The sequence below is a fragment of the Salvia splendens genome, chromosome 1, assembly GCF_004379255.2.
Source record: "Salvia splendens isolate huo1 chromosome 1, SspV2, whole genome shotgun sequence".
In the NCBI taxonomy this organism is placed as follows: domain Eukaryota; kingdom Viridiplantae; phylum Streptophyta; class Magnoliopsida; order Lamiales; family Lamiaceae; genus Salvia; species Salvia splendens.
The window spans coordinates 24,676,852-24,703,235 of record NC_056032.1 but is presented as its reverse complement, the minus strand read 5'-3'; the positions used below and the strand labels follow the sequence as shown (position 1 = coordinate 24,703,235).

The 26,384-nt window shown below is 43.4% G+C and overlaps 1 protein-coding gene across 1 annotated transcript; it reads right to left on the bottom strand.

Annotated features, from left to right (window-relative positions):
- Positions 1–6,990: 6,990 nt before the first annotated feature.
- Positions 6,991–7,593, bottom strand: LOC121757323. The gene has a single exon (XM_042152901.1). It carries the CDS (start codon positions 7,591–7,593, stop codon positions 6,991–6,993), a length of 603 nt encoding a protein of 200 aa, XP_042008835.1.
- Between the last annotated feature and the right edge of the window lie 18,791 nt (positions 7,594–26,384).

Sequence of the window (26,384 nt, the reverse complement as noted above, 5' to 3'; positions counted from 1 at the left end):
TGTAGCGTGTATAGATAGTTTAATCTGTTTGGTTTGTGTGTAGTAATGTATGTGTGTAGTGTGTTTTGCAGTGCATATATTTTGTTTATAGTGCGTGTTTCATTAGTAATTTGTGTATAGTGTGCGTATTATGTGCAATGTATATGCATATGTACTTTAGGTATAGTGTGTGTATTTTATGTTGTGTGAGTACATAAATGTGCTTGTATTTTGTGTATAGTGTGTGTATTATGTGCAATCTATGGTGTGTGTATTTTGTGTTGTGTGTGTATATAAATGTGCTTGTATTTTGTGTATAGAGCGTGTACTTTGTGTATGGTGCTTATAGTGTATTTTTGTACATCTATATTTAGTGTATAGTTTGTGTATATTGTTAATAGTCTGTGTATTTTGTGCATAGTATGAGTAAATTATGTGTTTAGTTGTATTGTTTGACTAGTATATTTGGTTGGAATGTATTGAATGTATAGTGTGCGTGAAGTGTGTATTTTGTTAATAGTGTGTGTAGCGTGTATAGATAGTTTAATCTGTTTGGTTTGTGTGTAGTAATGTATGTGTGTAGTGTGTTTTGCAGTGCATATATTTTGTTTATAGTGCGTGTTTCATTAGTAATTTGTGTATAGTGTGCTTATTATGTGCAATGTATATGCATATGTACTTTAGGTATAGTGTGTATTTTATGTTGTGTGTGTACATAAATGTGCTTGTATTTTGGGTATAGAGTGTGTACTTTGTGTGTACATAAATGTGCTTGTATTTTGTGTATAGTGTATTTTTGTACATCTATATTTAGTGTATAGTTTGTGTATATTGTGAATAGTCTGTGTATTTTGTGCATAGTATGAGTAAAATATGTGTTTAGTTGTATTGTTTGACTAGTATATTTGGTTGGAATGTATTGTATGTTTAGTGTGCGTGAAGTGTGTATTTTGTTTATAGTGTGTGTAGCGTGTGTATTTTGTGTATAGTGTGTGTTTCGTGTATAGATAGTTTAATCTGTTTGGTTTGTGTGTAGTTGTAATGTATGTGTGTAGTGTATTTTGCAGTGCATATATTTTGCTTATAGTGTGTTTCATTACTAATTTGTGTATAGTGTGTGTATTTTGTGCAATGTATATAGTGTGTATGTTTGTTTGCAATGTATGTATATGTACTTTAGGTATAGTGTGTGTATTATGTGCAATCTATGGTGTGTGTATTTTGTGTAGTGTGTTTATAGTACTTGATATTTGTATTTTTTGTACATGTATTTAGTGTATAGTTTTGTATACTGTGAGTAGTGTGTGTATAATGTGTATAATTTATGTATTTTGTTCACGGTGTGTAAGGTACGTGTTTTGTGTATTGTTTGACTAGTATATTAGGCTGGAATGCATTGTAAGTATAGTGTGCTTGAAGTGTGTATATTTTGTTTATATAGTTAAAGTGTCTTTTGTGTACGAAAAGAAGCGTCTCAAGTCACGTGGGACAGAGGGAGTATATATTATATATGTGTGTGTAGTGTAGGGTGATTACAGTGCATGTATTTTGTTTATAGAGTGAGTTTTATGTGTAATTGTGTGTAGTGTGTTTGTATTTTTGTATAGTATAGTGCGTGGATGTGTTTTTGCAGTGTTTTGTTTATATTATTAGTGTGTTGTATGTATTTTCTTTATAGTGTGCGAGTTTCATGGTATTGTGTATTGTTTATTTTTTATAGTGAGTGTGTGTTGCGCTCTGTATTTTGTATTTACGGTGCATGCACTTTGTTTATAGGTTGTGTAATTTAGTGTGTCGTGTGTGTGCAGTACATGTATTTATGTGTACATGTATGTGCAACGTGTATTTTCTATACGTGTTTATTTTATGTAGCGTGTTTCATGTAGTGAGGGTGTATTGTGCATTTTTTGTAGTGTGTGCAGCGCATTGTCTGTGTTTTGCAGCGTGTGTGCAGTGTTTAGTTTGTGTATATTGTGCAATATGTGCAGTGTATTTTCCCTACGTATGTAGTTCTGTGTATATGCTTGTGCAGTGTGTATTTTATTTATAGTTTGTGTTTCATGTAGTGTTGTGTGCGCGTTGTGTGCGTATGTGTGTATGAGGTGTGTATTTTGGGTTTCCTGTGTATATTTTGTTTATAATATGTATCATGTGTTTTGTGTATAGTGTGTCGAGTGCATGTATTTTGTGTATATTGGGTCCTATGTTTTGTGTACCGTGTATAAACACACGTATATGTGTGTATGGTGTGTACGTGTGTGTATTTTTTATCTTGTATGTTTTTCCTGTAAATGTTTATTATAGTGTGTATTGTTTACTTTTTGTGGTGAGTGTTTGCAGCTGATTGTGGATTTTGTATTTTGTATTTTACTGGCCATGTACTTTGTTTATAGATTGTGTAACTATGTGTATACTATATTTTCTATACGTGTGTTTATTTTATGCATAGTGTGTGTAATGTTTATTTTTTGTAGTGTGTGTAGCGCATTCAGTGTTATTAGGAGTGTGGGGCGTTTTGGGGAGATTATATAAAATCTGAGACGCAGGGCAGTGGGGCGACAGGGCTCGAAACCCACAAATCGGGGCGATCGATAGTGTTTGCTTTTTCTTATACTAATCTGTAGTGCATGCAACAGATTTTTTATATAAATTTTTTAGAAGCATAAGTGCATGTTTGGTAGGTGACTTAACTTATTTTTAACACAAGTATACCTGCAAGTGTACGGGGCTAATGTAGCAAACAACAATCAAATAAGAGTATCATATCCACAGAGATAATAAGTGTTAACCTAAGTACTATGAACCAACTTCAACTACTATCTAGATGAATTGGAAGGTTTTGTTTTTCTAAATCTACTTAAAAGTAAAGCAAAAACAATAATTGAAATTACTAAGATAACTTAAACAAATAAGAACAAATAAAGGATGTAAATCGAAGAGTAGGAGAGGTAGAATCCTACGAGTTCGATAACAACTATCCTATGCTCAACTAAATTCCAAACTATGCCGACAAAGGGTCTCATCGGTTATTAAGCTATCATTTAAGGTAAAACTATATCTTCTATCGAAGCATACAATTTGTCGATTGCTACCTAGAACTAAGGCAACTCCAAATAGCTCATAAGATACTTAGCTTCATTCAAAGACTCAAATCTCTCGATTATATTGGCAATGACGTCAATTTCTCTTCTTTCAAATTAAACTACTCATCTCTCGATTATTTTAGTAGAATCCACATGCATTTATAAGGTGATCGGTCATATAAATGTATAAGCACAAAACAAATCAAAATAACCACATGAGCTTTGCATAGGAAGAACTCTACGAAAGAAATCAAAATAACCACATGTATTATTTTTTATAGGGAGTGCGTGTAGCGCACTATCTGTATTTTGTATTTGTGGTTCATGTACTTTGTTTATAGGTTGTGTAACTTAGTCTGCCGTGTGTGTTCAGTACATGTATTTATGTGTATATCTCTCGTAGAACTCTACGAAGTGTTTAGCTATTCATCATCGTCACGAAAGTGTTTTCTATATCGTAGAGCAAGTGTTTAGCTTTTCTTGTTCGACTTGGGGAATCTTGATTAGAAGCTCCTTCTTCAACCTAGGAATGGATTGGGGAAGTTCAATCTTGAATCCTTGCTCTCAAAGTTGTTTTTCTCTCACTTGGATTGTAGGAATGGTGAAGAATGCTGTGAAAATCCTCTTAAATATCATATATTTCGTGCCTTAAAGTTTCCAAACATGATTAGGCATCAAAATCCTGATCTGCATTTCTGCCTTTCGGAGTTGGCCGCTCGGCTTTGGAGGCGAGCCGGAGCGAGCCGCTCCTAATTTCTGACTGGGAGACTGTTTTTTGGCATATTTCCGGAGCGCGGAGGTTGAGTGGGCCGCTCCATGTTTCTGGACAGAGCATAGTCTTCGTAAAATGAGCACAACTTTTTCTGTTGAACTCCGATTGAGACGTACAAGATACCCACGCGAATCTATTTCAAAGACGAAGAGAATGATATGCATTATGAACTAATTGGACTTCAAAATCTCCATAAAAAGAGTCTCCAACCAAGGCTGCCACACATCCACATATGTTGTACCTTTTCTACACATTCTTCATAAAATGGTCAAAATACCAACATAATAGAAAACTGGATATGAACATGCCTAATAATAGACGAAATGTGATTGGATTCATATAAAACTACCTTCTAAATTCATTCAAAATCCAAGTATATCAGTAGGATTGATAACTCATCTGATGAGTTATCAACTCTACAAAATATGCTTTAAGTGTATAAGAGTACAGTATGTGCCTTTAGGCCTAAACTAAGAGGGAAAACTTGTACGAAAATTCCTAGAAGCATAAGACTATAAAAAGTATATAATATTATCAGTAGGCGAGTAGGCACCTATAAGAAGAGAGATGTCTTTACTAAATGCTTTCTTTAAGAGAGAGAAACAGAGAGATGACCTATTTTATTTATTTAATAAACCTAAAAAGCTGCACCACTGCTATTAATTGTTTTCTGACACCTAAAAAGTTGTGCTTAAATTATAACATTAAAATATAAGTGACTCCTTCATCTACCTCATCCTTTCTTCGCTTATTAAACATGCCGGAATTTTGAGCAGATAGGTTCATTTTCTGACTATCATGACCGATTTGAGCTATTGTTGGTTAGAGTATCTCACTATTAGTTATAGTATTAATGGGTCGCGACCGTATGTTCAGAAGGTTGTGTGCTTATTTATGCCTCAAACTTTAATTCATGCTTATGCACTAGCTAGACTTCAAAAGATGTATAGTTTTGTAAGGGAGGGATTTCCTAAGAATTCTAAGAAGATAGGAGGGAGTAGTAAGGCAAAACACACGGGTTGTGGTGTGAGTAATACGCCACTTTTGCTTACTCCTACAATTAAGATAGGAGACTCTTAACCCTGGAGGAGATGGCTAACAAAAGAGCTAAGGGCATATGCTATGGGTGTGATGAGAAATTTTATAGAGCCACAGATGTACTAGAAAGCAGAAGTGGATGAATAGGTGGGAGAAACAGGTTCTGATAATGAGAATATCTCTGACGAACCTACTAATGATGATAATCTATTGATCTCCATTCATGCGATTAATGGCTTAGTTTCTATGGGATTTAGGACTATGAGAATCATAGTAAAGGTGGGCAAGAAAGTTGTACATATATCTCATTGATTCATGCAGTACACACAATATTTTGGATCTACAATTAGCCAAACGCCTGGGCCTTCAACGTGTACTCAAGTTAAGCTAGTTATGGTTGATGAGTGATTCCATGTGCAAGGGCTTGAAGTGAGCAATGAGAGATATTATATTTACCACCGATGTGCTGCTATTGCCTCTACGAAAATGTGATATGGTCTTAGGAATTCAATGGCCAGACTCTGGGCGTTATACAATGGGATTTCAAGCATTTGGTCATGGAGTTTAAGCTGCAGGGCAAACAACATATTCTAAAAGGTGGCTAACTAAACCAAAAAATTCATAGTGACATGTCACTGAGAAAGGGATGGCGAAAATCATCACTAACTGCCAGAGAATTCAACTTTGCTGCATCAGAATGAGGAAGTTAATCCTAAGGAGACATAACTTTCTGGATGGTCTATTTGTTGAGCCGTACTACACTTCCTCCTATGAGGTCCCACAACCACCAGATTGTCTTGACTAATGGGGCTTCCCAAGTTAATTCTAGACCATATAGACATATTGTTCTTCAGAAGAACATTATTGAGAAATTAGTAGTCGGTCTATTGAAACAAGGGTTTATCTAGCCAAGTACCAGTCTCTTCTCCTCCCAGTGATGTTAGTAAAGAAAAAAGATAGATCATGGAGGATGTGTATTGACTATAGTAGTCTTAATAAGGTTACTATAGTAGTCCTTTCTAAAATTGATTTGAGGGTTGGCTATCATCAAATTCGAATGAAGTTGGAGGATATTCTAAAAACAACTTTCAAGACTCATGATTGGACACTATGAGTTCACAGCAGCCTTTTGATCTTACAAACGCCCCATCAACATTTCAAAGCCAAATGAATGATATCTTTCGTTCGTACTTGAGGTAATTTGTTCTTTTATTTTCTGATGACATATTGGTTTACAGTGATGATGTAAATTCACATTTAGCTCACATGGAGTTATTTCTTTATTTGCAAAAAAGAGCAAGTGTGACTTTGCAATAGAGGAAATAGTATATCATGGCCATATCATTTCCAGGAAGGGAGTTTCTACTGACCCTAAGAAACTACAAGCTAAGCAAGATTGGGGCTTACTGGATATTATAGAAGGTTTATCAGAAACTATGGAATCATCTTTAGACCCCTCACTGGCTTGCTTGCCTAGGTTGTCATTTTAACTATGGTGTCACCATAGTGCTCTGATTTTGTATCGCAAATTGTTTGGAACCATATGCCAAGTTGTTTTCCTTTGTACCGTAGACTGTTGGCTTATGTAACATGGATTGCTTGTCTAGGTTGTCAAGTTGTCATTTTAACTATGGTGTCGCCATAGTGCATCCCATGGATGTATTAAGATGACAACTCGTGTGTGTGAGTTGGCCAAGAGGTATAGAGGCTAATAATGCATGAGGCCAAAGGTCTCAGGTTCGAGTCCTCCATGGCACGGCCTTTAAATTTATGTACATTTAACCATTAAAAAAATGACAACCTCCATATGACAATGTACCACCAATTATAACTGTTTGATATTTGAATTTGATGGCTCACGGCCTTTTTTGTTAGAAAAACACAGTCTCGGTGGAGGGTTCGTGGATCCCTCATCCCTATATATCACATCAAAAGGTTACATTCAGAGAATTACAAGGGGCCGATCAGACTATGCCTAGGAAGTCAAAAACTAATTACAAAGTACCCTAGAACATTACACTATAAGAGTAAGGAGCGGACATGCCGGGAGTGGCTTGACACCTGCATACTCTGCAGCGTCTCTTGGTTCCGGATCGGTGGAGTCATCTAGCTCTTGAACTACTCTCGGTCTTCATCGTGCACCCGGATGTTGGGTATTCCCATCTCGTCCATACGGGCAATGGCTTTGAGCATTCTTGGGGCTGTTTCTGCAGACATGCGGCAGAAGATGGTTCGGTCAAGACCCAATTTGGCTAGGTAATCGGCTGCTTTGTTTCCTTCCCTATGGATGAATGTGGTTCGGATGGTGTGTTGGCGCATGAGGATGCCAATGCGCGTCATGGCTCGGCGGGTGTGTGCAGGCCCCCATGAAGTGCTATTAATGAGCTTGACCACTTGTTCTGCATCCGCTTCGACCCAAATTGGCCGCCCAAATTCCTTGGCCAGGTTAGTGCCATGGATAATTGCCAAAAGTTCGGCCTCCAAAGCTGATTGTGCTTCGAGAGGGGCCGAGAAAGCGGCAAGGATATATCCTCCGCCTCCCTTTTTTGTTGCGTCCGCGTAGGCACCATCCGTGTTGACCTTGATCCATGGTTGGTCCGGGGGGTGCCACTTGACTGCCATGGCAAGTGGTCTAGGCCTTCTAGTCTCGGCCTGCGTCGGAGGCTTCATCCTAAGATGCATGCCTCTCCAATGTGTTGGCTTGATATTTCCGTTGGCCATACCATTCCGGATGAACATTTGGACTTGCCAACCCACATTAAATGGTTTAAATTGAACTTGCTCGTGCATGCTTCTATTACGCTCCGCCCAAATAAACCAAAGGATAAGATACGGCATGGAGCGACTTAGGTGTTTCTTGGCTTGTGGTTGAGTTCGACGTGCCCAGACTTCGATTCTGTCCGCGATAGTATCATTGATTCGTAGGGATGGTGAAGATCCCTCGAACCATTCGTCAAACTCCCTCCAAATGCTTGTTGCGCCTCGTCCTTGGATAAAGAGGATATTCGGCCTATGAGGGAAGCATTGACACTTGGATGCCATCTCAATCTTTCGGCATTGGAGCTTTGTGTCGACCGGAATCCGGTTCGATAGCAACCGCCAGTTAAAGATCGCAATGGACTTGGTGAGTCTGGCTTGCCATATATCATCAACCGCCCTAGGATGATTGGTCTATGTGACCGGAAAGTGTCCCACATAGAGCCTACCGAAAAGTCCCCATTCCGGGAGAGCGACCACCTCGGAATATCTTGCTCGCCTTCAATTATTGGTGTTTCAAGAATCTTGTTAATCACATGTTGGGGGATACCAGCTTGGTATTGTAGCAGCTGCAATTTAGGAGTGTCCCAAGCTCCCCCTTGGATGAAGTTCGAGACCATGGTAAGTGGAGCACCCCTCTCATCCATGCAAAGTTCTCTAAGAGGGACGTCGTCGAGCCAGATGTCATCCCAAAAGTGAATCCCTCCTTGCCCCACCACCGATCTAATGTGGTTTTGTGCTTGGGCTCGCGCCCTCAATAATCTCTTCCATGTCGCACTATGTCTCCTGGATGGCTTGGTCGTGAGAGGAGACACCTTGGAGCAGTATTTTGCCTTCATGTATCTAGCCCAGAGGGAGCTTTGCTCCCGGAATCTCCACCATAACTTTATATTGAAGGCTCGTATCACTTCCTTGAATCTTCGGATGCCAAGCCCCCCTTCCTCCGTTGGGAGGCAGATTTGGTCCCAACCAATCCAATGCGTCCTTTTCTTATCATTTGTTGCGCCCCAAAGAATCGGGCCAGCTGCTGGTCCAACTGGTTAAGGGCATCGACGGTTAGTTCAATAGCTTGAAAGATATGAATTGGGATCGCCTCAAGGGTGCTTTTAATGAGGGTGAGCCTTCCCCCGATATCTGTGCGCTTGATTCCATGATAAATAGGGACCCCCAAGTAAAGGAAAGGGGCGGTACCTCGGGAGAAGCCTCCTTCACTTTGAATAAGTCGTGCACTTCCTTCATGAGCTTCATCAATGTAGAAGTTGCTCTTGGAGATGTTGACTTGTTGGCCCGAGATCCTCGCGTATTCATCGAGGCAAGCTCTAAGTTTTTGGAGGGAGTTTGTTGCCGCTTGTGTAAAAATGATGATGTCGTTCGCATAGGCGAGGTGGCTGACCTCCAAGCATTGCCTATTAGCCTGTACGACATTTCTTTCCTTCCAAGGATCAGCTTGTCGAGGGCCCATGAGAGGTAATCCGCGGCAAGAACAAACAGAGCCGGAGATATCGGGTCTCCCTGCCGTAATCCTCTAGTCGATTTGAAGAATCCGGATGGGGCTCTATTGATGAACACCGAGAACCAGCACGATCCCACACATCTCTCAATCATCGAGATCCAAGCCTCCGGGAAACCCATTCGGCGAAGGACTTTCATGAGGAATGGCTACTGTACACGGTCGTATGCCTTGGCCATGTCGATCTTAATAGCCACATTCGGGGCCAGGGTGCTTCGTGGAAGTTCATGAAACATCTCCTGGGCCAAAAGAACATTGTCATTCAATAGACGACCCTTCACAAAGCCACTCTGATTTGGGGAGACCACCCTTGGGAGGATTGGAGTTAGCCTTTTCGTTAAAATCTTCGTGATCACCTTGTTAATAACGTTGCACAGGCTAATGGGTCGATAATCTCCCCATGTGCTCGGTGAAGTTTTCTTCGGGATAAGCACAATACTTGTAGTCGTGATGCTCCGTGGAAGGAAGGCCCCAAGGCATAATTGCCTAATTGCATCCACCACATCCTTGCCCACAATTGTCCAACTTGCTTGGAAAAAAATGGAGGAGAAACCGTCTGGGCATGGTGCACTATCTCCGGATATATCAAACACTGCCCTCTTGACCTCCTCCTCGTTCGGTGGTGTTGCGCGGTCTGCCAGATCCACCGATGTTGGGATTTGCGGGATCAAACTTAGGTCCGGATCCGCTAGAACCATGGGATCCGGTGCAAGGAGTGCTTGAAAGAACTCGACCGCTGAGTTTTGTATGTCCTCATCATCCGTGAGTTCTTGTCCGTGCGGATTAATTTTGTGGATACGCATACGGATCCGTTTCTGTTTAACCCAGCTCTGATAAAACCATTTATTCTTATCACCTTCCGCAAGCCACCGGAGCGTTACTTTCTGCTGCCAAAAATCTTCCTCCATCTTGAGGAAAAGGATGTACTTGACAATAAGTTTGTTGACCGTTGTCCTATTCACAGGAGTCTGGCTCGTTTCAAATTCCTCTTGAGCCTCGGCAATCCTTCCCTCCATCTCCTTCAGATTGTTGTGGATGTTTCCAAAGGTTTCCTTGTTCCATTTCTTCAGGGTCTTTTTAATTCTCAAGAGCTTAATCTGGAGGTGGAGCATTCCCACGGCCCCCGTCGGTTGAGACCACTCGTCGTGAACGAGGTCGATGAACCCTTCATGACGAGTCCACATGTTTTGGAACCGGAAAGCTCTACCCCCATTTTGGCCGTTCCTCATCTTGCACCTCACTAGGACCGGTCCATGATCCGATGAAATCCTAGGGAGGTTGGACACCCGTGTTGCATCGAACAAAGGAGACCACGCTTCGCTTAGAAGAATTCTATCCAACCTCTCAAAAAGGCCATTCTTTGCCCATGTGAAGTCCGTACCGTCAAAGCCCGGATCAAGCAGTCTGCAGTCCTCAATAGCCTCAGCAAAATCAACCATTTCAGCTTGTCTGTTGGTGTCACTCCCGACTCTATCCCGCGGTGAGAGGATAGTGTTGAAATCACCCCCGATCAACCAAGGATAACCCTCGGGCATATGCAAGATTTCCCTCATCTTGTCCCAAAGTGCATACCTTTCTGCCCGTGTGCACTTCGCATAGACAACCGAAATATAGACATGCCTTGCCAATCGGGGGGAAAAGTAGCGCCCATGGAGGAGTAGTTCCGTGTCACTCTTAATCTCAAAGTTGTCTCCCTCCTCCGCAAAAATCCAGATTTTCCCATTCATGTTAGAGCCTTTGTATTCCAGCCCAAGAGCCCTTGAGGATCTATCCGGGTTCGGGGTGGTAAGTGGCTCCAAAATAGCAAGGAAATTGATATTATTATTTTTTATTATTCTCTTTAAAACGTTTTGGGTCGGCGCATTCGCGATTCCCCTAACGTTCCAAAACATGAAGTTGAGTGACATAATTAACAAGAAGGGTACGTACCCGGCGGGCATGAGGGGCCACCTTGAAATTGGATGATCTGCCTATCATTGCATCTTTGGCTTGGATCGACCTCCATGTGCCTCCCATGTCCAAGCTCACCCCTCGTGTTCGAGGAGCCCTCGGCTTCGGAACCCGCATTGGCATGTAGATCCATTTCCATGTCACCTTCTACTCCCCCATCATTAGTATCAAAGTCTTCTTCGGCCATAAGGGAGTAGTATTGATTGGTACTTAGAATGTTTCTCGGTGTACGTCCACTACGCCCCTTTGCCACGGAAGGGTGCCCCGAGGCACAAGCCGTTTCGTGTAGAGACAAGCGCACCTCGGTATTTTGTTCCCTCTCGGCACCGAGGGATGCATCATCTTGGTGCAAAGGTCCGGAGGCCGAACCCTTTGGGTGTTTCTTTCCCTCTCGGGCCGAATGGTTGCATCGCTCGAGATGGTTACCCGATCGGACCCCCTGGTCCTCTAGTAGCTCTCCCATAATATCCGGGCTGGACCAACCATCCTTTTCGACCTCCTTCTCGATGGGGGTGATCGATGAATGATTAAACGTACTCTTAGCCTTTCCTTGGTATTTCCATCCATTGGCGTGTGGGGTTTGTTTCAGTTGACTGTGCTTTCCTTTATCTCCGTGGGCATCTTGGTGAGGTTGTATTGGAGTTGCGGTGTGGTAGTTTCTTTTAACGGGTCGCTCCCCTTTCCCTACCGCATAGCACACTTCACTTGAATGGCCCACGTGCTTACATTCCCAGCAATAAGATGGGATTTTATCCCACCTCACTTGTAGGACCGTTTCTCGACCACAGATATCGAAAATGATTTCCTCCGCTAGGGGCCTTGTTATGTCGATCTTGATACAAATAGGGCAAAGGATAGCCGTGTCTTGTTTGCGGTTGCACGATCGACTTGGATCGGAGTGCCTAGTAGCTTGTCGATTGCATAGAGGGCCGATTGATCAAAGAGGTGGATAGGTAGGCCAATTAAATTGCACCAAATGGCCGTGATGGGGGATTCGCAATAGGCGTCAAACTCCGGAGACCATTTGAAGACTCGCATCGGGTGTCGATCAATAAACCACACAGGTGTTCCTTTGGGGCCGCTAAGTAGACGAGCATAGTCCGCAAGATCCTCAAATTGCACAAGTATATGTTTTGCATTAATATATTTCCAAGTGTAACCCCGGGCAAATTTGATATTTTCAAGAGATTTTTGAATTTGATGAGATGCCGGGATGGAATGAGAAAACTTACCGACGATGGCGTGTCCAAGGTTCGTTGACAATTTCTCAGTCTCCGATCCATTGAAGTAGATAGCCGGGATGCCATTTGAGGAAGAAGCGAATCCAATGTTCCGGATGTTTTCCGGTATGAATATTTGTGGGCCTTCAGGATTAGGCTGGTCCCTAACCATGTCCGCCATGGTCCTTGGATGACTATTGTGGTTCGTACTCGGTTCACCACTCATATGATGTGTCCGATTAATTGGGACAATGTTTCGCTCATCCGCATCTCCATTTTTGTTCGTGGCTCGCGGCTTGGTCCAGCTTGACTCCGTTTGTACCCTCGGGTGGATGGCATTCTTCGGACCGGGAGGGCCCTCTTGCGATCCCGCTTGAGTGGCCATGTCGACCACCACTTGGACGCTTGCTTGTTTCCCGACCCATCCACCAACCGACTTAGAGTGCGTCGAGCCATTTTCGAAAGAGTCTCGGATCTTCATTGTCCTCCCTCTCTCGAGTGGTGGAAAGTCTTCCGAAGATGGGGCATGGGGGTTCATGTGGTTTGGAATAGACGAGTTCGAAGTACCTGGCCAAGCGAGCCACGCGCCACCCGTCGAGCCCCTTATGTCCGGCTGACCGCTGGGAAGTAGTGGTTGCGCCATCATGGCGTCCAAGGAGTCCGGCGAGTCCAAGGACGTTAGGTGGAGGATAATGTCCTTTTTTGGTTGTCTTGGAGAGTCCCCAACAAGTACATCACGTGAGCCCCTTTCTTGGTAAGGTACAGAAGCAAGTTTGGCTCCATATCCATTTCGGGTAAAACGGCTTTATCTTTGGCCGAGGTGAATGGGACATCACAAGCTTTGACCGGCCTTGGTCGAGTGGTAGGGGAGCGAGGTGGGGAGGTGTGCGACGAGTCATCCTCTTCAACGCCGGTAGTATCCCCGTCGGCGCCAATGACGGCGAGGGGAGGATCCGCCTTTTCCACCATAGCGGAGGTGGGAATGGGGTCGGGGTCGCCTAGTCCGCTTTCATGCTCAAAGCCGTGAGCCTCCATTTCTTCCTTGGCAAGTTGCGAGCCATCTCCACCGTCGGAGTTAACATTCATCGGAAAAATGACACCTTTACACTTAGGACTTGCATTGGGAAAAATGACACCTTTACACCTTTACACTTAGGACTCCATTTCTGATTTTTCTCTCTCCTAAATTTAGGGTAGATCTTCACCGAATCATGTTCACAATTTCTTCTATATAATAACTCTCTCCCACTGCAATCAGTCTCCAATCTTCAATTTACATAATAAACTTTCGTTTACGAAATTGATATCACCTATGTTGCTTACTTTATGCTTTTTGCTTGTTGATTGATTTGTTGATTTTGTGTCGTGCTTGATTCATCGTGGAGGAATTGAACAACGATTCAACTGCTCGATTCAATTGTGGAGGGTTCACGGTCAGTTGGTCGTTTGACAATGATTCAATCGTGGAGGGTTCCCGGTCAGTTGGTTGAGGTTTAACAATGATTCAGTGTGAAAAGGGTATAGGGAGTAGTCACAAATTTGGCAGTTATTTGGTATCCTTAATTCATGTTATGGTTTCTGATTTTTCTCACTCCTTGATTTACGGTAGATCTTCACCGAATCATGTTCACAATTTCTTCTGTACAATCAGTCTCCAATCTGCAATTTACATAATAAACTTTCATTTACGAAATTGATAACACCTATGTTGCTTACTTTATGCTTTTTGCCTGTTGATTGATTTGTTGATTTTGTGTCGTGTTTGATTCATCGTGGAGGAATTGAACAATGATTCAACTGGTCGATTCAGTTGTGGAGGGTTCACGGTCAGTTGGTCGAGGTTTGACGATGATTCAATCGTGGAGGGTTCACGGTTAAAGGGAGTATATATTAGTATCATTTCAGGGTCTTCTCATTAGTTTTTCGATAACCGATTTTGCTTCTGTTCATTTTATTATTTCAGCGACATGCGAATGTTTCATTATTTGTTTGATAATCAAATCAAGAAGCAAGTGAACTTATACTCGGCGGAGTTCGAGAAGTGCGCGCGGTCACAGGGGAGCGGCGAGAGCGTGCACGACGTGCGCTCTAAAGCGATGTTGTCGTACCGGTCGATGTTCGGCGAGTTCAAGCACGAGGCCATCTGGGCGCTCTTGAGGGAGAAGCAGAAGCAGAAGTTCCAAGGTGGAATTCTGCACACTGGTGCGCCGAAGAGGATGAAGGTCACCGAAGCTGGTGACTACACGAGCAGCGGCAGCGGCACTAACCCGGTTGACCTCAACCGGACGTACGTGGATGAAGGGAGTTCCGGCACACCGGTGTCCTCCCAGCGTCCTCTCGGCATCAAGGCTGCGAAGGCCAAGGGGAAGGCGACCGCGACGTCATCGTCGACCGCTGCAACCCCTGTTCCGGACCCGGATGAGCTCCCGACGCAGACGGCCACCGCGTTTGCGTCGTTAGCTACAGCGTCGATGGCAAGGACGATGTTGCAGACGCACAAGGCCCTCAAGAAGTGCACCGACCCCGAACAAGCCGAGTATCTCCGTGCATTACTCGATGAGTTGCTTAGGAAGTTGGGAATTGGCCCGACTTAGTTTTTTTCTTTTTTTAGTTTTTTTTTTTTTTTTTTTTTTAAAAAAAAAAATTAACTTCATATATTTATATCATATATATGAAGGAGGAAATTACAAATCAACTCCTATAACAAGGAGGAAAGACAAATTACGCCACCTAGGGTTCGAACTCGAGACCTCCAGGATGGACGCGGTATCCAGCACCCTTTACATAGCGAACTATTCTTTCGCCTTTTAGTTGAATGGTGTAATGTTTTTTATTATTAAAACTTCGCCGCTTGTTATTTAGTCATTTTTTTTACTCGTTACGTGTTATTTGAAAACAGTTAAATTAATTAAACAAAACAATAAAATGATGATGTGGCGCGTCATAGGGCGCGCCTTAGGGCGCCCCACTGCAGGTGGAGAAGGAGGAAGATAAAAATGCTGACGTGGCGCGCCATAGGGCGCGCCTTAGGGCGCTCCACTGCTGATGGTCTAATAGCTCTCTCCCACTACAATCAGTCTCCAATCTTCAATTTACATAGTAAACGAAAGTCTCCAATCCTCAATTTACATAATAAACTTTCGTTTACGAAATTGATATCACTTATGTTGCTTACTTTATGCTTTTTGCCTGTTGATTGATTTGTTGATTTTGTGTCGTGTTTGATTCATCGTGGAGGAATTGAACAATGATTCAACTGGTCGATTCAATTGTGGAGGGTTCACGGTCAGTTGGTCGAGGTTTGACGATGATTCAATCGTGGAGGGTTCAGGTTAAAGGGAGTATCATTTCAGGGTCTTCTCATTAGTTTTTCGATAACCGATTTTGCTTCTGTTCATTTTATTATTTCAGCGACATGCGAATGTTTCATTATTTGTTTGATAATCTATATATTTGTACTTGATTTGGTGTATTAAGTAATATTTGATTTTGTTTCTCAATTTGCTTGGTTATATTTGTTGTATTGGTTGTCTTTGGGTCGACAATTGCATATCAGCGTCCACAATTTAGTTAACTATGGAAATCATCATTCTAGTTGTATAATTTAATTCTCAATTTTAGGTCGACAATTGCAATTAGTCAGCGTTATGCTCATTCTGCAATTTAGTTTTCAATTTATTTTTCGCTAGGTTTTGTAATGTGTTACGAATTACTATAATTCCAGATTGCTTGGTTTAGTAATATACATTACATTACAAAGACAAGGTATTTGCATTGTTGTACATGAGTAATTTACTCCCTCCGTTCCAACTAAGTTGAGACATAACATTTGGGCATGGAGATTAAGAATTGTGTTGAAAAGTAGGAGAGAAGAATAAAGTAGGAAAGAGAAAGAGAGAGTAAAGTAGATAGTGGAATAAAGTAAGAATGACTGGATGTTTTGTTTTTTGCTAAAAATGAAATGACTCAACTTAGTTGAGACATCCCAAAAAGGAACACGACTCAGTTGGGACGGAGGGAGTAATATATTTCGTTCTAATTTATTTCTGTTAGATTGCATTTTAACTCATCAGATATCGCTTTACAGTGATAATATATTTGCTTGGCCAAAGTATTGAAGAACTTGGGCAAATTATTGAGAGAGACTATTTGGCATTCTCAGTTAGTGAAATGACGGAGAGAGTGGAGGATTTTTATTTCATTGAAAGACCATATGTAGTTGAAGTCCAAACACCGAAGGTGGTGAAGACCAAATACCGAAGGTAGTTTGGGCAACAGCTCGTACAATTTTTTGGTGTCACAAAAGTAGAAGGTTGTAACATTGCTAAGCAAAGTGTATGAAATGTTGGGAATTGGAACACCATGAGCTTAGGAATTGGAAAACCATGAGCTTAGGAATTGCGAGAAACAAAACGAATAAAATAGGTTTCATTAGTTTGATTAGTTTGACCTATTTGTGGTCATTGGGTTGTTTTAAATGGTTGTAATTTTTTATGCATTACAAGGTGTTACACTCTCCCGATTGGATCGTTATTTATCGGATATTGCATTTCACTTCTATACTGTTTGCATAATGCAGATTACATTATTGTGTTTTGTTCCAAATCTATTTTTTTTTTATGGCATACGCAGTAGAACAATGACTTGGATATTGCTTGCTACTAAATTAGGATTTGCATACAAAATAACATTATGTTGTTTTTTCCACAGTTTACTCAATTTTATTATCGTAGATAATATGACTACCAGATTGCACTGTATTGTGGTTTAGGGTTCATAATGAATGAATGTTTACACGTTATTTATGAATACCACACATTTGAAGTTTATAAATGTTTAATACATGTAATAGAACACATCGTGCATTTTAATGATGTCGATATTGTTTTCGAGCATGTTGCAATGAACTCTACAATCCACTTTTAACATATGACAAGAAGAAGTAATTTTATTGTATTGGTGTTTGCCTATGCATATATAAGATGTTTCTCAAACATTTAAATGTATAATAAGCAGACAAGTCTAATTCTTCTAGATAGTAGACTAGTCGTGAACGCCGTTCACAGAAGGTGACACAGTCGATATGCTTTGGCTACCTATCGTGAAAGGTTGCAGTGTCACTCCGCATGTTCTCTTACCTTGGGAAATAAACAACACTGGTGTGGTATATTATTGAAGGATCTAACAGTTGAGATAAGTCTTTCTTGCTATTTACTGAAAGACGAGGTCTCAGTGATTGTTAATTCTTAACATTGGTTGACATAACATTGGGAAGAAGTGTTGCCATTGGTAGAGTTCGCTTACAACAATAGTTACCAGGCGACTATCAACATGGCTCCATATGAGGCATTGTATGGGAAGAGGTGTAGATCACCACTTTATTGGGATGAAGTGGGTGAGAGAAGAGTGCTTGGACCAGACTCTGTGGAAGAAATGATAGAGATTGTTCGACAAATCCGTGGGAGGATCAAGGAGGCGCAGGATCGACAGAAATCATACGCCGATGCTCGGAGGACCGATCTACAATTCGAACCTGGAGAGAAAGTTTTTCTGAAAGTTGCCCCTTCTAAAGGAATAACTCGATTTGGAGTGAAAGGAAAGCTGAGACCCCGATTTATCGGACCGTATGAGATTTTGGATAGAGTCGGTGCGGTAGCATATAGATTGGCTCTACCACCAAGCTTTGGGAATGTGCACAACGTCTTCCATGTGTCACAATTGAGGAAGTATGTGTTTGACCCCACTCACATAGTTCACCAAGAGGAGATGATGATCCTAAACCCCGACCTAAGTTATGAGGAGAAGCCCGAGGCTATTTTGGATCGAAAGGTGCAAGAATTGAGGAATAAATCAATTGTTTCGGTGAAAGTACGATGGAGGAATCATGGAGTCGAAGAAGCAACGTGGGAATTAGAGGATAAGATGAAAGATAAGTACCCAGGTTTGTTTGAGTGATCTAGGAAAATTTCGGGACGAAATTTTTTTTAAGGTGGGAGGAATGTAATATCCGAAAAAAAAATGTATAGAATTTTTTTTTATTAAGGAATGAATTTTGTGAATATCTTGTTTAAGATATGGTTTGGTAAGTCTTAATTGATTTATATTATTTTTGGGGATATGATTATTTACCTAAGCAAAATGTATTTGGGATAATTAACTAATCTATGAATTAAATACCCTAATTAACTAATTTTCTCTCTCTCTCTCCTTCGAAATCTCTCCCCCTCTCCCCACTACTTTCTCAACCTCTCCCCACTCCCACTTAACCGATACACTTCCTCTCATTCTCTCCCTCACATCGGTTTCTCTCATTCTCTCCCTCAATCACTCTCAACATCACGGTAAGGTTTCTCTCTTTCTCCCTCTCGGTTCTCACTTTTCCTCATTCACTCCCTCTCATCGATTTCTTGGATTCATCAAGGCGTTACTCTCTCTCGTATTGAATCGGAGTCGGAGAAGGGAAAGCTTTCGAACTACAATTGAACTCTCCGAGAAAGGTAGCCCAAAACCCTATTTTCATACCAATTCCGAACCACATGCATTTAGGACGAATTCGAGTGTTTTAGATGCTGAATAGGATTTGTGGCTATGTGTTTATGTTGAGCATGTTTTTAGTGGTGACTGGCAGTGGGTTCCGACCCCTTTTTGACTGATCAAACGATCTCTTTTTAGTACGAAATTTTAACTGTATGAACTTTGGTGTATCTTCTGTGTGGTGTTTAAATTTCAGCCTCTTTGGATATCGGGTGATTTTTAAATGATTTTTGAAAGTAAACTGCGCAGTTCGGCCGGGATGTAGGTTTTTGGGTTTTGCTTAAGTGCAAATTGTGTGAATCTGGGTATTTTGGTATGGTGATGTGTGTGGGTGTGACTGGCCAAGAGATGGCTCGGGAGATCCAGGGTTGTGTTCGTGTGTTTTTGTTTGTTAGCCGAGAGGCCTAGGGTTTGGTCTAGGGTGGTGTTGTGGAGAAGGTTGGAGGATATGAACTCATGTTTTCGGGTGTGTTTTGGGATGTAGAGTGGGTGTTGTGAATGTCGTATAAGGTTTGAGAATCGTTGGTTGGGGGAAAGTTGGTGTGTGCACGTGATCGAGCCAGCGGCCGAGACGCCGAGCCAGGTGCCGAGCCAGGTGCCGAGACAGGTGCCGAGACATGTGCCGAGCCAGGTGCCGAGCCAGGTGCCGAGACATGTGCCGAGCCAGGTGCCGAGACAGGTGCCGAGACATGTGCCGAGCCAGGTGCCGAGCCAGGTGCCGAGACATGTGCCGAGCCAGGTGCCGAGACAGGTGCCGAGACATGTGCCGAGACAGGTGCCGAGCCAGGGCCGAGTCAGACGCCGAGACATGTGCCGAGCCAGGCGCCGAGACAGGCGGCCGAGGTACCGAGCCAGACGCCGAGACATGTGCCGAGCCAGGTGCCGAGTCATTATCCGAGACAGACGACCGAGGTGCCGAGTCAGGCAGGGCCGAAGTGCCGAGCCAGGCCGAGATGCCGAACCTTTTGCCGAGCCTTTTACCGAGCTAAGCGAGCCGTATGCACAGTGAGGGTGTTCCGGGGGTGTGAACGTCGTGTGCGTGTCGGGTGCGCGTCTTGTGTGCGTCGTGTGCGTGTCGTGTGCGCGTCTTGTGTGCGTCGTGTGTGTGTCGGGTGCGTGCAAGGTGTGGTTCGGACATGTGGGGTTGTGTGTTTGAAGTGTAGGTTGTTGTAAGTGTGTGTGTAGGTGTATCATGCTAGGTATTAAAGTCATCCACGTAGAAAACATGCATTGTTGACTAAGTCTCGTCTTCCCTGAGTCTAATCATGATTCTCATTTATCTTTCAAAAAGGGTGAACTTTTGCGAGGCAATTGTGGTTGAAGAAGGAAACTGTTTAAAAGCTAAGCAATTGAGGTGGGCTTTCCTATCCTACTATACTGTGGGATATCTTTAATACGGACTTGGTTCCGGAAATGTTTTTATGGAGGTGAATTGTTTGTCTTGCCAACTGTTTTACTTTGAAACCTATCTGAAGTGGTTTACCACATATGTTTAATCGAATTCGGGTCTGTAGGGCTGCGAACCCTCAGGCTAGTGTACACGAGACCGGGAGCCATCTGAGAGCAAGTTGGCCGGTCTAGTTGACCTGGGGTGTGGCCACGCCCCTTGTCACCCGTTGAATCAGATAGTGTAGGATGGTGGAAATAAGGGTGGAAATATCTGGAAATGACTGCGCAGTCGAATTTGTGAAATATATTTTAGTGTACTTGGGTTATTTTCTTTACACTCAAAACCCCAAGGTTACACTGTTATGGCATGACAAACTATGATTTTGGCGTGTGTCCACTGAGTGCATCAAGTACTCAGCCCTGCATGTTGTTTTCTTAATGTGCAGGTTGAGCGGCGATAGGGATGACGGATGTTGAGCAGTTAAAGCCAAAATGTGTTTTACTTTGTCTTTTGGATGGTGTCGTGTCGTCATACCCGGCAGTATCTATCTCTTGGTCTTTTCCGCTGCTTCGTAATCCGATACAATGATTTTTTTATGAAACTCTTATTACTTTAAATTTTAGTAATGTCGTCACAGTACAATGTTTTGAAGTGAACTTCCTTCTTTTAAATGTTTTTGGGTCAAGTATTCTTGTTCTCCCCCTTTCTTCCCCACTTCTTTATTCCTCCCCTAGTCGCGATCCACCGTGCTTCCTATCCTTAGGAAATGCGGGCGTGACAGAGTGGTATCAGAGCCCAGGTTCCTTCTGCTCTGGATCCAAGAGTCTTTTTCTGTCTTGATCTAGTTGTATTCCTAGATCAAAATAAATAATTGAGTAAGTTTTCAAAAGTGTCACTGGCTCAACATCCGACTTGTCGCACTCAACCTGAAATGAGGCAATGAAAAATTTTGGATTTTTGGAAAGTATGTGGAAAGTGGAGGAAATTGTGATTTTGGTTTTGTTGGAACGTGGATGAAAAGAGTTGGGTTTTCGAGAAAGTGGGGAATGGTTTGTGAGTAGTGGTTGAATTTCAAAAAGTTTTGGAGAAAATGATTTTTGGAAAGTTTGAGTAAATGTTGATGCATGTAGAAGGGTGCAAATTGAAGTGAAGAGTTGGAAATTGTTTGAGTTATGAACTGTTTTTGTGTGTCGAACTTATATGAAAGCATGTGGCTGATATGTGATGATATGATGACGTGATTGTTGAGGTGAGCTTGTTATGTGAGAATGTGTTGGTCTTTGAAATGTTTGACGTTAGACGTAAGAGGATTTCACTAGTGCTTTTGGACCATTAGTAGATAAGAATTTTATGGCCTTTGAACACCAACGGGTTGGAGTTAGAATAGCGATACGTCTGCATACACATATCTTTCTCTTCTCCGGTTATGCACTCTGAATAGTATACGCGAGGCGATTGTTGTTTTTTTTTTCTTTCCTATAGATGGCGCGTATGATCCGAACCCCGCGACGGAGTGATCGTGATAGACTTAGGGCACAGAGGGTGCTCAGGGAGTATAGAGTGTACCGGAAGAAGGATCACATACCGTTGATCGAGTTCGTAGCACACTTCGACACCCTCTGGAGGGCAGCTCAGGAGTTCGGGGTGACGGAGCATGACGGCATTGAGAAGTTAATAGAGTTGCTCCCTGATAGCTGGAAAGAGTGGGCTAACAAGACGGCTAGGCGGTACACGTGGCGTGAGCCCGTTACCGAAGGCATGATGGGTGACATGGCGGGCTTCCGGAAGACCGTGTATTGTGCACTGGTAGACTCTCGCGAGGAGCAGCCCCCACAAGATGTGCAAGAGAGGATCGTGTATGAGGACAAGTACGTGAGTATGTACGAGGGTGAGCAAGGGTGTGAAGATGACTATGAGGAGGAACCCGAAGAGGATCCTGAGGAGGAACCCGAGGAGGCTCCGCAAGGGTACTCAGAGGAGGACGAGGATGAGGACCCGGAGGAAGAGCCTATGGATGAGGATGTTTAGGTCGTAGTTTAGAGATAAGATTTTTATGGTGTCTTTTAGTGTTCGTTTTGAGGTGGTCTTTTCCGTTTTTGCGTTTTAGTACGATCTACTTCTGTGAAACAATCAGCAACCTTCGTTTTATTTTAATGAGGATTTGATTTTGATATATCCTACGTGTTGCATCTTATACTACATGAAGATTTTTTTTTTTTTTATGAGAAAATTTTGAGAAGGTGGTAATTTTGGATGAGAATTGTGGTAACACTTTATGTGTATGGAATCAGAATGCCGCCAAGACGTGAACGCCGCCCACAACAAGAACCCAACGCAGAGGTACCGCCTCCACCACCACCTCCACCCCCGCCTCAGCAAGAAAGATTCATAGTGACGTTCTCCAGGCAGAACCCCCCTAAATTCGATGGACAAGGAGATCCATCAAAAGCTGAGGAGTGGATACGCGGCCTCGAGCGTATTTTCAGGGTCATGGAGTGTACAGATAAGGAGCGCATTGCTTGCGCCACCTTTCAACTATCAGGTGATGCCGATTACTGGTGGGAGACTCGGCAAAGAACTATGAATCCTGCACGCCTGGAAGCGCTAACATGGGAGGAGTTTAAAATGGAGATTGATAACAAGTATGTCCCAAAGACGTACAGACGGGCCAAGGTGGTAGAATTCCACACACTGAGCCAAGGCCGAATGACTGTAACTGAGTACGACCGAGCCCTCGCGCAGATGGCACGATATGCGCCCGAGTTGATGGATACCGATGAGAAATGGGCGGTGAAGTTCCGGGCCGGGCTCAAAGATGAGATAAAAGCCGCTTTGGCTAGCCGAGGAGAACTCTCCTACTCGGAGATCTTGACTTGTGCACTGGACGTGGAAGATGCACTCCCTAAACCAAGAATAGTGGCGACAACGAACGCAACACCCCTGCAAGCTCAGCCAAATCATCAAGAGAAGAGAAGGTGGGATGGTGATCAGACTCAGTACGGTGGTAAGAGGCCACAACACATGAGAAACCCACCCTACAATGGCGGGAGACAGAATACCTATCACCAGAGGGCAAACCTTCCGCCAAGGAACCCTCAATGTGGAAAGTGCTTCAAGTACCACACCGGAGAGTGTCGGGACCTCAGGTGCTTCAACTATGGTGGAAGTGGCCACTACCTCCGAAATTGCCCGAGTAAGAACATGGGAACGGGAATGAGGCAGAACCAGCTAGGCTTCCGTCCACAATCTCAGGCACTACCTGCACCTCAACCGCAACAACGCCGCCAAGGACTGCCGCCACAAGCAAGGGCTTATGCCTTGAAGGGGAAGCAGCCGGCAAACGGACAAGGAACCTTTGGACAAGGAAACTTGGCAGGTATGGGCACACTTCTCAACATGCCAATAGTTGTCTTGTTTGATACGGGTGCATCGCACTCCTTTATATCAGCTTCTTGTGTGGATGCTTTAGAATTACCTACTGTTAAGACCGAACCCACAATGAGTGTGACCTCACCTGTAGGCGGGATTATAGATATATCCCGATCTTGCTCGAGTGTGAACTTTGGGTTAAGCGAACTTAGTTTATTGGCCCATAATTTGCAAGTAATGACGATGGGAAGTATAGACATAATTTAGGGTATAGATTGGTTAGCGGAGAACCACGTTACCCTTCGTTGTAAAGAAAGGGAAATCTCGTTCGAAACCCCGGGAAAGGAGCCGACGACGTTTTATGGAATCTCGATGAACCGGCGCAAGTCCATTGTCTCTGCGTTGCAAGCCAATACGATGATGAGGAAAGGATGTCCAGCGTACCTTGTTTATTTGAATGGAGAGGAGAAGAAAGAAAGGAAGATAGAAGACGTGGCGATAGTGAGTGAATATCCCGATGTTTTCCCCGATGCTTTGCCGGGACCCCCACCCGACAGGCAAGTAGAATTCACGATCGATCTGGAGCCCGGATCGGCACCAATATCCAAAGCACCTTATAGGATGGCGCCAAAAGAGTTGGAGGAACTTAAGGTGCAACTGCAAGAGCTACTGGATTTGGGATTTATCAGACCAAGCGTGTCGCCATGGGGAGCACCAGTTTTATTTGTAAAGAAGAAGGATGGAACGATGAGGATGTGCATCGACTATCGGGAGCTAAACAAACTGACGCTGAAGAACAAGTATCCACTACCAAGGATAGACGACTTGTTTGACCAACTTCGAGGGGCAGGAGTCTTCTCTAAGATGGATTTGAGGTCTGGGTACCATCAACTGAGGGTTCGGCAAGAAGATGTACCCAAGACGGCTTTCCGAACAAGATATGGTCATTATGAGTTCGTTGTGATGCCTTTTGGACTAACGAACGCCCCGGCAGTGTTCATGGACCTTATGAACCGCGTGTTCCATCCATATTTGGATCGGTTTGTTCTAGTTTTCATCGATGATGTGCTCATTTACTCAAAGAACGCGGAGGAGCACAAAGAGCACCTGAGAACCGTCCTAGCAACTCTAAGGGACGAGAAACTATATGCCAAGTTCAGTAAATGCGAGTTTTGGCTCAAGGAAGTGAACTTTCTTGGACATGTAGTAACCTCAGATGAGATTCGTGTAGACCCGGCCAAGGTGGAAGCTGTACAGGAATGGAAGTCACCTTCTACACAAAATGAAATTCGAAGCTTTTTAGGACTGGCGGGCTATTATCGAAGGTTCATTGAGGGATTCTCGAAGATAGCAAGGCCAATGACTCAACAACTGAAAAAGGGAGTCAAGATGAATTGGACACCAGAGTGTGAGGCGAGCTTTCAGTTGTTGAAGGAGAAATTGACCACCGCACCAATTCTAGCTGTGCCGGAGTCAGAGACTGACTATGCGGTGTATACAGATGCGTCGAAGGTGGGACTTGGATGTGTGCTTATGCAGAAGGGGAAAGTGATTGCATATGCATCGAGACAATTGAAGCCCCATGAGCTGAACTATCCGACACATGACTTAGAACTGGCAGCCGTGGTACACGCACTGAAGATCTGGAGACATCATCTCTATGGAGTCCGTTGTGAGATATATACGGACCATAAGAGTCTAAAGTACTTCTTTGAGCAAAAGGAGTTGAACATGCGCCAACGTAGATGGCTCGAGTTGGTGAAGGACTACGATTGTGGTATAAACTACCATCCGGGAAAAGCAAACGTAGTGGCCGATGCTCTTAGTAGGAAGTCTCAATCTCAGCTGGCCACCTTTCTTACTACCGAGGAGAGTCTAATCCAAGAGTTCGGTAAGATGCGGTTGGAAGTAGTGAGAATGCCCGAGACTGTGGAAGGAATAGTAGCCACGTTGGTGATGGAACCCGACTTAAGAGCCAGAATTGTGGAAGCTCAACGGCGAGATACGTTACTAGAGAAGATTCGCTCGGAAGTGGGGACGGGTGAACTCAGAAATTTTCGTGAGGCAGCGGATAATGGTCTCACATACAAGGGAAGGTTGTGTGTGCCTAAGGACGAAGGCCTGAGGAACGAAATCATGAGAGAAGCACATGAAACCCCATACGCTGCTCATCCAGGAAGCACCAAGATGTATCAAGACATGAAGAGGCAATTTTGGTGGAACGGTATGAAAAAGCATGTTGCAGCATTTGTGGAGAGATGCCTAGCATGTCAACAAGTAAAGGCGCTACACCAACGGCCCTATGGGAGATTGCAACCCCTCGAGATTCCAGAATGGAAGTGGGAACATATTGCAATGGACTTTGTGACAGGACTGCCAAAATCCCAGCGAGGAAACACTGTGATTTGGGTGATTATAGATCGCCTCACCAAATCTGCTCATTTTATACCGGTTCGTGCTACGTATGGATCCAGCCAGTTGGCAAAGATATATGTGCGGGAGATTATACGCTTGCATGGAGTACCAACGACAATTACATCCGATCGCGACACTAAATTCACTTCTAGATTTTGGACGAGCCTGCAGCGCGAGTTGGGGACTAAGTTGAATTTTAGTACTGCCTTCCACCCACAAACCGATGGGCAGTCAGAGAGAACGATACAGACCTTAGAAGATATGCTGCGAGCCGTGGTGCTAGATCGAGGCGTAGGTTGGGAAGAAGTGTTGCCATTGGTAGAGTTCGCTTACAACAATAGTTACCAGGCGACTATCAACATGGCTC